Genomic DNA, 13327 nt, shown 5'->3' on the forward strand with positions numbered 1-13327 from the left:
AAGGTTAATGACTGTCTTTTTCATCTTAATCTCCCAACACCTTGCATAGACTTGGCATATACTATTCCATAAGTATTTCTAGAGATGTAAGTACTTCTCAGAGATCTGCCATCACTGTCTGGTTCATTTTCCTTATTTTTGTTTTCATTTGATAGTCAATGAGCTGACCAAAGCAGACCAAGAGTATGTCATTGGTTTGAGGTCGTTTTTTTTTTTTATTTTGGTATCATTAATCTACAATTACATGAGGAACATTATGTTTACTAGGTTCCCCCCTTCGCCAAGTACCCCCCAACAACCACCATTACAGTCACTGTCCATCAGCATAGTAAGATGCTGTAGAATCACTACTTGTCTTCTCTGTGTTGTACAGCCCTCCCTGTGCCTCCCCCCACATTATACATGCTAATCGTAATGCCCTCTTTCTTTCCCCCTGCTTATCCCTCCCTTCCCGCCCATCCTTCCCAGACCCTTTCCCTTTGGTAACTGTTAGTCCATTCTTGGGTTCTGTGACTCTGCTACTGTTTTGTTCCTTCAATTTTTTCTTTGTTCTTATACTCCACAGATGAGTGAAATCATTTGATACTTGTCTTTCTCCGCCTGGCTTATTTCATTGAGCATAATACTCTCTAGCTCCATCCATGTTGTTGCAAATGGTAGGATTTGTTTTCTTCTTATGGCTGAATAATATTCCATTGTGTATATGTACCACATCTTCTTTATCCATTCATCTGATGGACACTTAGGTTTCTTCCATTTCTTGGCTATTGTAAATAGTGCTGCAATAAACATAGGGGTGTATCTGTCTTTTTCAAACTGGGCTGCTGTATTCCTAGGGTAAATTCCTAGAAGTGGAATTCCTGGGTCAATGGTATTTCTTGAGGTGGTTTTTAAAATTTTACAACTGCTGGCACCAAATAAGTAAAAGAAAACCTTAGAAAGACAAATGCCCATAATAATTTTAAAAACTCTGATACCATTTAAAGCAAGTTCGTGATAAATGTCACTTGTAATCCATTTTATCAAATAGATTTTATGTTTCCCAGTGACTCCAGGAAGGCAACTTCCTGGGGCATCTGTTAGGCTTCTGAGCTGGTTCAAGATATCATCTACATGTGTTCTGTAGGAATGATTCAGAACTGGAATTCTTGTGGCAGAAATAGGGATTAGTAAAATGTAGAGGAATGTATGACTATCTCTGCTCATCTACTATAATTTTTAGGAAGAGAATAATAGAACTACCTTTATACAGGCAATAGCTTTTTCCTCTATATAGACAAATAAAAACCAATAAAAATGAGACCTGGTTAATATGAATTTATAATATGTTTACATAGTTTAAATAAGAATAATAAAAACTATACTTTCTATTTCAGAGAATTTGTGAAAAATGCTTGGGCTGATATTGAACGCTTCAAAGAACAAAAGAACCGTGATTTAAAGGAAGCCCTTATAAGCTATGCAGTCATGCAGATCAGTATGTGCAAAAAGGTAGGTTTTGGTTTCAGTGAAGATACAAGTATATTCAGAAGTGCTTACAAATTTCTTAAAAATTATTTATTGGGATCAAAGTATCATTTTCACTTTTTTTTTATTTGGCTTAGCAGTTTTATTTATTTATTTATTTGACATAAATAATATACAATCTTAGGAAGGTTCCACATGAGCAACATTGTGGTTACAACATTCACTCATATTATCAGTCTCCCCCCAACCCCATTACACTCACTGTCCATCAGCATAGTAAGGTGCTATAGAGTCACTACTTCTCTTCTTGCTACACTGCCTTCCCTGTGACCCCCCTACATTATGTGTGCTAATCATAATGCCCCTCAGTGCCCTTCTCCCTCCCTCCCCACCCACCCTTCCGTACCCTTCCCATTTGGTAACCACTGGTCCCTTCTTGGAGTCTGTGAGTCTGCTGCTATTTTGTTCCTTCAGTTTTGCTTTGTTGTTATACTCCACAAATGAGTGAAATCATTTAGTACTTGTCTTTCTCCATCTGACTTATTTCACTGAGCATAATATCCTCCAGCTCCATCCATATTGTTGCAAACAGTAGGATTTGTTTTCTTCATATGGCTAAATAATATTCCGTTGTCAAACTGTATCCTTTTCACCTTAAAACCCATTCTTCTCCCCTTCCAGAATGTTTCCCTGTTTCTTTACATAATTTTGGAAAAAATATTATAACCAAAATTATTGAGTCTCATTTTTGAGTCTCCACTCATCTAAATTTTAAAGTTACATGCCCCATTTAAAACTTATATTTGAAAGTACAAACCAGTAAAAATACTTTGATTATAAGATCTACGTCAGGGCAGTAAAATACCATTCCTAATAGTGATACGTATATAGTACTTTGGAAAATAGCTTTAGTGTTATTTGGAGATAATATGATTATGGTATGGTTTGCTTTCTGAGTAAATCCTTCATGTGGCAGATATTCATAGAAGATACAAATGTTGAAGCGTACTCTGATTTAAATAAGTTTTTGACACTGGCAAAATCTTTTCAAAATGATAAGAAAATATAGAAGACAGTGTCACTCTAATACCAAAACCAGGCAAGGACACCACAAAAAAAGGAAACTACAGACCAATATCCCTAATGAACATAGATGCCAAAATACTCAACAAAATATTAGCAAACCGAATTCAAAAATACATCAAGAGGATCATACACCATGATCAAGTGGGATTCATCCCAGAGAAGCAAGGATGGTACAACGTTTGAAAATCCATCAACATCATCCACCACATCAACAAAAAGGACAAAAACTACATGATCATCTCCATAGATGCTGTAAAAGCATTTGACAAAATTCAATACCCATTTATGATAAAAACTCTAAACAAAATGGGTACAGAGGGCAAGTACCTCAACATAATAAAGGCCATATATGACAAACCCACAGCCAACATCATACTTAACAGTGAAAAGCTGAAAGCATTTCCTCTAAGATTGGGAACAAGACAAGGATGCCCACTCTCCCCACTTTTATTCAACATATTACTGGAGGTCCTATCCCAGGCAATCAGACAACACAAAGAAATAAAAGGCATCCAGATTTGTAAGGAAGAAGTCAAACTGTCACTGTGGCAGACGACATGATATTGTACATAAAAAACTTAAAGAATCCTCTCCAAAACTACCAGAATATCTGAATTCATCAAAGTTGCAGGATACAAAATTAATACGCAGAAATCTGTTGCATTCCTATACACTAACAATGAACTAGCAGAAAGAGAAATAAGGAAAACAATTCCATTCACAATTGCATCAAAAAGAATAAAATACCTAGGAATAAACCTTACCAAGGAAGTGAAAGACCTATACTCTGAAACCTACAAAACACTCTTGAGAGAAATTAAAGAGGACACTAATAAATGGAAATTCATCCTATGCTCTTGGGTAGGAAGAATTAATATCGTCAAAATGGCCATCCTGCCTAAAGCAATCTACAGATTCAATGCAATCCCTATCAAAATACCAGCAGCATTCTTCAACGAACTGGAACAAATCATTCTCAAATTCATATGAAACCACAAAAAATGCCAAATAGCCAAAGCAATCCTGAGAAGGAAGAATAAAGCATGGGGACATTATGCTTCCCAACTTCAAGCTTTACTACAAAGCCACAGTAATCAAGACAATTTGGTACTGGCACAAGAACATACCCACAGACCAGTGGAACAGAATAGAGAGTCCAGATATTAACCCAAGCATATATGGTCAGTTAATATATGATAAAGGAGCCATGGATATACAGTTGGGAAATGACAGCCTCTTCAACAGCTGGTGTTGGCGAAACTGGACAGCTACATGTAAGAGAATGAAACTGGATTACTGCCTAACTCCATACACAGAAGTAAACTCGAAATGGATCAAAGACCTGAATGTAAGTTATTCAACCATATAACTCTTAGAAGAAAACATAGTTAAAACTCTCTTGAATATAAAGATGAGCCAGTTTTTCATAAATATATCTCCCTGGGCTAGGGAAACAAAAGCAAAAATGAACAAGTGGGACTATATCAAGCTGAAAAGCTTCTGTACAGCAAAGGACACCATCAATAGAACAAAAAGGTGTCTGACAGAATGGGAGAATATATTCATAAATGACATATCCAATAAGGGTTTGACATCCAAAATATACAAAGAGCTCACTCACCTCAACAAGCAAACAGCAAATAATCTGATTAAAAAATGGGCAGAGTAGCTGACAGACACTTCTCTAAGAAAAAATTCAGTTGGCCAAGAGACACATGAAAAGATGTTCCACATCACTAATCATCAGAGAAATGCAAATTAAAACCACAATGAGATATCACCTCACACCAGTTAGGATGGCCACCATCCAAAAGACAAACAACAACAAATGTTGGCAAGGATGTGGAGAAAGGGGAACCCTCCTACACTGCTGGTGGGAATGTAAATTAGTTCAACCATTGTGGAAATCAGTATGGAGGTTCTTCAAAAAACTCAAAATAGAAATACCACTTGACCCAGGAATTCCACTCTTAGGAATTTACCGTAAGAATGCCGCAACCCAGATTCAAAATGACAGGCATCCCTATGTTTATCACAGCACTATTTATAATAGCCAAGAAATAGAAGCAACCTATGTGTCCATCAGTAGATGAATGGATAAAGATGAAGTGGTACATACACACAATGGAATATTATTCAGCTATAAGAAGAAAACAAACCCTACCATTTGCAAGGACATGGATGGAGCTAGAGGGTATTATGCTCAGTGAAATAAGCTAGGCAGAGAAAGACAAGTACCAAATGATTTCACTCATTTGTGGAGTATACGAACAAAGCAAAAACTGAAGGAACAAAACAGCAGCAGATTCACAGAACCCAAGAGTGGACTAACAGTTGCCAAAGGGAAAGGGACTGGGGAGAGTAAGGGGATTAAGGGGAAATATGATTAGCACACATAATGTGGGGGGGCACAGGGAAAGTAATATACATATGCACAGAGAAGACAAGTAAGTATTCTATAGCATCTTACTACGCTGATGGACAGTGACTGTAATGGGGTATGTGGGGGGGACTTGATAATGGGGGTAATCTAGTAACCACAGTGTTGCTCATGTAATTGTATATTAATGATACCATTAAAAAAAAAGTATAAAACATTCCATAACCTCTTTTGTCATGACCCTGCATATGTGGCTACCAGTGAGTACCAGGGCTTTACATTTGTCTAGCACTTCACAATTTATCCAGCAAGTTAACATGCATTATTTCAGTAAATCCTAGAGTAAGACAAATTCTCTTGTTTATGAAGACCTTTGAAGAGGGAACAATCATAGTCATATAAATAGTTTGATGCTTTAATTTGTATTTTCTGGCTAGCAAACATCACTTTCCTAATCCTTTTTATGTGTGTCACCAGCAGTAGTATGAAGAACAATGGTCTTTTGAGACATAAACGCCAGACTTAGGCACTAGTCAAGTGGGCTTTTTTTGTATTTGACAAATTTATATTTATGCCTCAGTGAAATTTGAAGGTACTTCATGTTGTGTGGATCTTTGGAGTCACTTAAGAGAAATCAAAATCTTGACTATTCAATCTACAAATGCTGATGGTTTTATATATTGTAGTTTGGTGGTGGTTCTGTCTGTGTTACTGTCATCCCACCAACTCCTGCCTGCCTGCTTCTCACTGTGCTTCACATTTATAGCTGCCTTTGTAATCTGCCTTTTTTAATCTCGGTAGGTCTGAAAGGTCAGATAACAAAGGTTTCTAGGGTTGGTGTGGTTTGTTTTGTTTTTTCCTATTAAAGACTTAATAAGCTCCCATTTGCTGCCTTTCCAAAGTAAAATGTGGACTCTTTTTTTTTGAGAGGGCACCTCTCATATTCATTGATCAAGTGGTTGTTAACAACAATAAAATTCTGTATAGGGGACTCAATGCTCAATGCACAATCATTAATCCACCCCAAGCCTAATACTCATCAGTCTCCAATCTTCTGAAGCATAGCGAACAAGTTCTTACATGGTGAACAAATTCTTACATAGTGAATAAGTTCTTACATGGTGAACAGTACAAGGGCAGTCATCACAGAAACTTTCGGTTTTGATCATGCATTATGAACTATAAACAATCAGGTCAAATATGAATATTCATTTGATTTTTATACTTGATTTATATGTGAATCCCACATTTCTCCTTTATTATTATTACTATTTTTAATAAAATGCTGAAGTGGTAGGTAGATGCAAGATAAAGGTAGAAAACATAGTTTAGTGTTGTAAGAGAGCAAATGTAGATGATCAGGTGTGTGCCTGTAGACTAAGTGTTAATCCAAGCTAGACAAGGGCAATAAAACATCTACGGATGCAGAAGGTTTCTCTCAAAACAGGGGGGGTGAGGTTCTAAGCCTCATCTCTGTTGATCCCCAATTTCTCACCTGATGGCCCCCCTGCGACTGTGCCTGTCTTAGGTTGTTCCTCCCTTGTGGAATCTTACCCGTCTCTGGCTAACCAGTCATCTTCCGGGGCCATACAGGGAAATGTAAAGTTGGTAAGTGAGAGAGAAGCAATATTGTTTGAAAAGGTTAGCTTTTTACTTCTTTGCAGATTTATGCCCTGTGGCTTCTATGCCCAGCATAAAATGCGGACTCTTTATAGTGACTCAAAAGACTTTTCTCTGTCTTGCTTAGGGTTGGGGTGGTTGAAGGTGTTGATCTCTGAATAAAAAAGATACTACTGTAGGAATATTATCTTGTATGTCAACTCATGTATCCTAAGATAATAACCATAGTAAACAAAGAGTTTACTCACATGAGATTAGAATATATATTCACCTTATTTCCCAAGAATCATACTATAAAGTATCATCATGTTTTATTTCCTTCTGTAAGTGTAAATATTTTTATATGTGAAAATCTAAAATATTATGTTCTTTAGAAACTGAATATTAAGTGCTAGAAATCAAGAATAACATTAGTTTTTCTTGAATGAATATGGGTGCCTATATTTTGTTTATTTTACTTGTATATTAACTTTTAAAACATCATACTTTGTTATGATGTCAGCTATTCAAAGTGATAATTAAATATAATTAAATGCTAAATTGTAGTAGTAATAAACCAAAACAAAAAAGTTAAATAAAAAACTGTTAATATTAGCATTTAAAAATCAAATATCTTGAGTTTCTTGGTCAGCCTTTTTATAGTGAATTTTCTAATTTGTTGAAATTGAGGCTGAAGCTTATAAGAAATGGTTGATTTTTAAGTTTCTTTTGGTCTCTTCAAATTTTAAAAATCAATTATATATACTACAATAAAAGAAAGAGAAAAAAATAACCCTTACAGTTCAGTCTTTTAAAAAAATCATAAAAATAACATATGCTCACAGTAAAAATTTCAAATAATCTAGAAGCATATTAAGTAAAAATTCTCCCCAACCTCCCTTTGAAAACTTACCACTGTTACACCTTCGTGTGTATCCTTCTGTACTTCTTTGTACATTTAAACTCATTTGGTAAATATACACTTTCTTCTTCCCCACAAGAATAGGGTTGCATTATATGTGCTAGTATGTGGTTTAAAATTTTTCGTTTGATGTGTACTGGACATCTTACTAGGACAGTGCTGAAGATCTGTCTTATCCTTTCTGATAGCAAATGCTTTTAGACATTTTATCCAGCCAATCTGAGACATTTAAAAAAAATTTTTAACTTGGTTTTTGTATTCCATCAGGGAGGAAAAAACCTAAAAGGATTCCTGAATTTTTTCCTTGTGTTTGAAGCCTTGATAAATATTGACACACTTTGATGTTTAAGTATTAAAGTTCTTCATAAATTCATAGTTATCAGAGAATATGTATCTTGTTTATTGAAAAAATACCTTTGTTTCTACCACTTAAATTTTACTAATACATTTTACAAACATGCATTTTGTTTAAGCATGTTAGACATATCTTATTAGCTTTGTGCTGAATAGCCTTTCAGAACCACTGAGAGGGTTTTGATAACTTAGTATATAATGGTTTTATCAAAACGTTAATTATTAGACTAATGATTTAATAATTCATTACTTTATATTGTTAGACTACTAAGGTTTTTTCTTTTGTTTTCCACATTACATAGAAAAAATTGCCCCAAAACTTGTTTGGTTTACAAATAGAAATGATATGAATATGTGATATGAGTAAACAAGTTTATGTTAGGAATCTTGAAAACTCAGTTCTCTAAAAAGAAGTTGTGATAGTTCTTTCTCCATCTTGACGATAGGCTCATACAAATGATTCTCATGTTTTTCCAGAAGCATTAGATATTTACTTATATTAGGTATTGCCAGAAAAGCTGTCATATGTGCTGAACTTGTCAGTTATTCCAAAAAGGGAAACTTACCATAACATTAAACCAAAGTCGGGCTTTCCAGAATCCTTCCAAATTCACATTTTAAAATTACTTTTTCTTTTTTTAAATAGGGGATTCAAGTTTGGACCAATGCTAAGGAATGCTTTAGCAAGATGTAATCCTGTAAAATGGATTTTTCTTCAGTTGAAGTGCCCCAAAACTGAAGCACAAGTAAATTTAAAAAATTTTATTTGCTACCCAGTATATACAAAAATATATAATAAGTTGATTAAATTCAACTTTCTTTAATTTGATTGTAGTTGTGTTGATACAGCACAAAAAGGATGTATTTTAATGAAGATTAAATAATATAATTTAAGGTTTTGGGGACTGGTGCTGATTCCAAAAAGTTAATTTGATAATATATACCATAGATTGTTTGTTAAACTTCTGAACCAATGACTGAATGTCCGGATGTTAGATATTTTCTGGATGTTTGTTTGAATGCCAGCTTCTTCAGATCTGTTTATGTAAGGAGTTTTTTTCCTAAGATGAAATTCCTATTTTACTTGGGAAGACCCACTAATCTGTTACAGGGGGTTATTTTTTTCTTGCCTTATAGTTGAGCTGTTTGGTTTGACAAAGCTCAGCAGAAACTTAGTGTGAAATCTAAGACTTCTCTCCTGCATTCATTGATGCCCCCTATAACATTTGCAAACACTAGAAAATGCCTTCAATTTGTGTTTTACCAGAGTTTTGATACTGGTGAGAAATTTTATACTGCCAACAAAGAAGACTCAACTTCTCAGATATATAGTGAAATACATTGTAATGATCTAGGAGTTGCTGTATAGAAAGTTTTGATTGAGTATGGTACATATAAGCATTAAGTTCTTCTCAAATAATTCGTAACTTCAGTGATTGAGCCTAAGTTTACTCTGTCAGCTCTCTATATATGGCGTTTCAGGGTACAAGTTGTAGCATTTCAATGTATGATATATATGTAATGAACATACCTGTTAGTATCTTGATTATTAATGTCTTTTCTATTGCTTGGCTGTAATTTTTGTAAAGATAAATTATATTGGTTTTTTGTGTGTGTTTTTTGTGGTATATGTTCAGAAGCAAAGCACCCTCATTTTGCTAGCTTTGCAGAATCTTCAATGTGTACTCATTATTACTAATTATGTAAAAAAAATCCACAGTACTGTTCAGCATTTGACTTTTTACATGTTTAAAACATTGTTGGATTTTTGTGCTGTTTGCCAAACTTGATACAATAAATAAATGAAGTATTGTGCTGATTTTCATTTGATTTTTGTTCTTTTAACAAACTCATCTATACGTGCCCTGTAAGAAAAATAATGCCTGACATGCTATGTTTTGAAGTGTTTAATTGTGTCAGTTTGTGTTGGATTTTTAAAAAATAAGATGAAAAGAGATAAGACTTAAAAATTTTTACTGTTTTTTTTTAAAGATTGTGAGAAGCAGAAGTCATCTGTATAGAAAAACATTTTATTCCATTAAGTCATATCATCTCAGAGTCATGAAATAAAATTGCATTCCATTTGGCATTTAAAAATCAAAAGCCTTCTCCCCGAAACTAACTAAATGTAAAGTGTATTAGATCTTTTTCTATTAGCTGATGTAATTTGAGAAGATCATTGTTATCTGTGTTTTAAAAGGTGAATTAGGAAAATATTTTATTCTCTAAAATACACAGCTATTCACTTGGTTGCATGTGTGTTTAACTAGAAATATCTTGATTTGGGTTGATGTTGAAAAAAATTCCATTGATAGCACAAATCATTGCTTTAAAAAAACCTCTTAAAGGAATTTTATGATGGAATAAAGTAATTTTTTGTACCATCCAGAATGAATATAAAGAAAATAATTGATATGTAATAACCCTTTTTAGTATTTAAACATCAGAACTCAAAATGAATTATTAAAAAAGGGTGGGTTAGATCTCTAAAGCTAAATATAAAAAGATAATATAAGCAATAACTAAAGAAACATGACTCATTACATTAATATATTTAGTAACAGGAAGATTTCATCTTGACAGTGTACTAATGATGCAATTGCTACAGTCAAAGCATTAAAATTAACTGAAGTCATACTTACCCTTCAGTTACATCCAAAATCTTTGAGTGTGGATGAATGAGTCACTGGTAATTACAACATATCATCCAAAACAGGAACTGAGAGTTCTTAAAATTCAAGTGTCTTTAAAATAAACACAACACCCAGCTTGGAATGGAAGAAAAACCAAGAGTTATGTAATAGGAATGCTAGTCTTTTTATATCCATATAATCATTCTATGTTAGATTTCTACACATATTCCCCTTGGTAGAATTTATTGATTCTTCTAAAAAGTTTTCCCTAAAAAAGATTTAGGAATTTCTTTCAAGGGTGTGTAACCCAGAGAAATAAAGTAATAACCAGCCAAATCAGTAGAATTGTGCTTGCTTCTTGGGTTATACAACTTTAAATTTATATATTTGCAAGGAAGAAAGAAGCTAAGGGAAAAAATGAGCACATTAAATCCAAAGTAAGTAGAAGAAGGTAAATATTAAAAGTAAGAGCAAAAATCAGTGATATTGAAAACAGATTGAGTTAACAAAGCTAGAAATTAGTTATTTAAGAAGATTAATAAAGTTAAATCTCTAGCAAACCTGGACAGAAAAAGAAAAAGGACAAATTATCCTATCAGGGATGAAATGGGGTATGCTTTTATAGATCCTATAGACATTAAAAGGATAATAAGAAATAGTATGGACAACTTTAAGCCAACAAATTAGATGAAGTCAACAAATTTATTGAGAAATACAGTTAAACTGATATAAAATGAAATAGAAAACTTGGGTAGCCTCATATCAAAGAAACATATTATCAAAAATCTTCTATGAAAACTCCATATCCCACGGCTTCATTGGTAAGTTCTAGCAAATGCTTAAGGAAGAAAAAGTTTCCTACACAAACTTGCAGAAAATAGGGAAAAGGGAATACTTCCCAGTTTTGTTTTTTTATGAGAACAGTATTACCACAATACCAAAACTGGCCAGACATGTTTCAAAAAAAGAAAATGACACATATGACATCATAAAATATAGATGCAAAAATCATTAGCTAATTGAATTGAGCAATATGCAAAGAGCCTAATACATCATGACCAAGTAGAGTTTATCTCAGAATTACATGGTTGGCTTAACATTAAAAGTCAATTACTATAATCCACTATATTAGCAGAATAAAGGAAGTACCTCATTTCAGGAAATGCAGAAAAATTATTTGACAAGATTGAACACTGATTGATGATTTAATCTCAGTAAACTAAGAATAGAAAGAAACTTAAAGGATATCTGTGGAAACCAACAGGTAACATCATATTTAATGTTGGGAAAGTTAAGTCTACTTATCACTAGACAGCTGCCTACTAGACAATTACGTCCTCATTTCTCCCTCTCCTCCCACCAATACTGAGCTTCCTCCAGTTTTCAGCTCAATCTCTGTGCAGCTATCCTCCTCCCCTGTCATTGCTGAGCCTTTTACTCAGAATATTTTTTGAACCCTGAAGCACATGGATGTCCCATGCTTGAAGATCTAACGAAGTGTGTTCACCAGGTGGGTGTTCCAAGTCCAGAAGGTTTGGTTATATGTTGATTTGGCAGATAGTTATAAAATCCATCCCCAGATGAAGCTGCAACTGGTTGATTCAGCAATAAAAGCCCAAATGAATAAAACATCCTCATCACATACCTGTGTGATCGAAGTGCCATTCAGCACAAGTTAAGGAGAAAAACCTAAATACTCGGTTGGCTAAAGCCTTGATTTCAGAGCATAGAGCTAACATGCATTGAATGCTTACTATAAAGCCAGAACTGAGGCCCAGCGCAGTGATGGGGCTTGTCCAATGTCCCACAGTTGGTAGGCCATCTTTAATGTGCTTGTGAGTCACATGGGGATCTAGTTAAAACACAGATTCTGATTCAGTAGTTGGGGGTAGAACCACTACACACCAAACTGCTCTGCCACTGGCAAGAAAAATCCCTAGCTCAGACAAGATGGCCTCATAGGAATTTTATCAAAATTGGTACATGTACTAGACAGTGGAATACACTGGAAATGAATGTGAACATGGGCAGTTAAAGTGACAAAAGCATACAGCTTGCCAAAGTGGCTCCCAAGGGAATTTTAACTGAAGAAATTCAGTAGATCAAGACAAATATTGGGAATTAGGTTATCAGCAAATTTGGCAACAGCATACTGGAATGAAGGCACTGTCCACATCTGTCCCTCTCCACATAATAGATAATTGGATAAAATCATGGTTTCTAACAACCACAGTGGAGTTCAGTGCCTACACATAAGAAGTGCTACTCCTGTACATGCTGGCATGAAGAAAGGAGAAACTGTGGCAATAGCAAACTCAACACATGTCCGATAAAACATAAAAAGAATTGCTTCTAGTATTTATAAGCAACAGGTAAAAAGAAGAGTTTTAAGACAATAAGCACATAAAGGCAAAGGAAAGCCAAAATCTATTTCCCCTTCCTCATCAAGGGAAGTAGAGCCAAATCAAGGACTCCATAGCTTTATAAACAAATGATGAAGGACATGTCTTCAAGACTGAAATTCATTTCAGTCTTTAAAATTTTTGTTTTTAAATTTTTTTTTAATTTTTAAAAATTTTTAAAATTTTCTTTTTCAGTGCTTTTTAAAATTTATTTTATTTTGATAGCATTAATATACAGTTATTTGAATAACATTATGGTTACTAGACTTCCCCTATTATCAAGTCCCCCCCACATATCCCATTACAGTCGCTGTCCATCAGTGTAGTAAGATGCTATAGAACCATTGCTTGTCTTTGTATATACTGCCTTCCCCATGTTCCCACCCACCTACATTATGTGTGCTAATTGTAATGCCCCTTTTTCCCTCCCTTCCCACCCATCCTTGCCTGTCCCTTTCCCTTTGGTAACTGTTAGTCCATTCTT

At 34.4% G+C, this 13327-nt stretch overlaps 1 protein-coding gene across 3 annotated transcripts in view; it reads left to right on the plus strand.

Annotated features, from left to right (window-relative positions):
* SNX4 (sorting nexin 4) overlaps window positions 1–9627 on the plus strand; it is a 59046-nt gene extending 49419 nt beyond the window's left edge. For 2 of the 3 annotated variants that reach the window (XM_073231486.1, XM_073231488.1), the window contains 2 exons: window positions 1377–1491; window positions 6462–8448. In XM_073231486.1, the coding sequence (XP_073087587.1) occupies window positions 1377–1491; window positions 6462–6536 (190 nt within the window). In that variant the 3' untranslated portion in view covers window positions 6537–8448. The other variant, XM_073231487.1, reaches the window with a different exon arrangement.
* Window positions 9628–13327: the final 3700 nt, after the last annotated feature.

This window comes from Manis javanica, chromosome 3 (assembly GCF_040802235.1).
Source record: "Manis javanica isolate MJ-LG chromosome 3, MJ_LKY, whole genome shotgun sequence".
In the NCBI taxonomy this organism is placed as follows: Eukaryota; Metazoa; Chordata; class Mammalia; order Pholidota; family Manidae; genus Manis; species Manis javanica.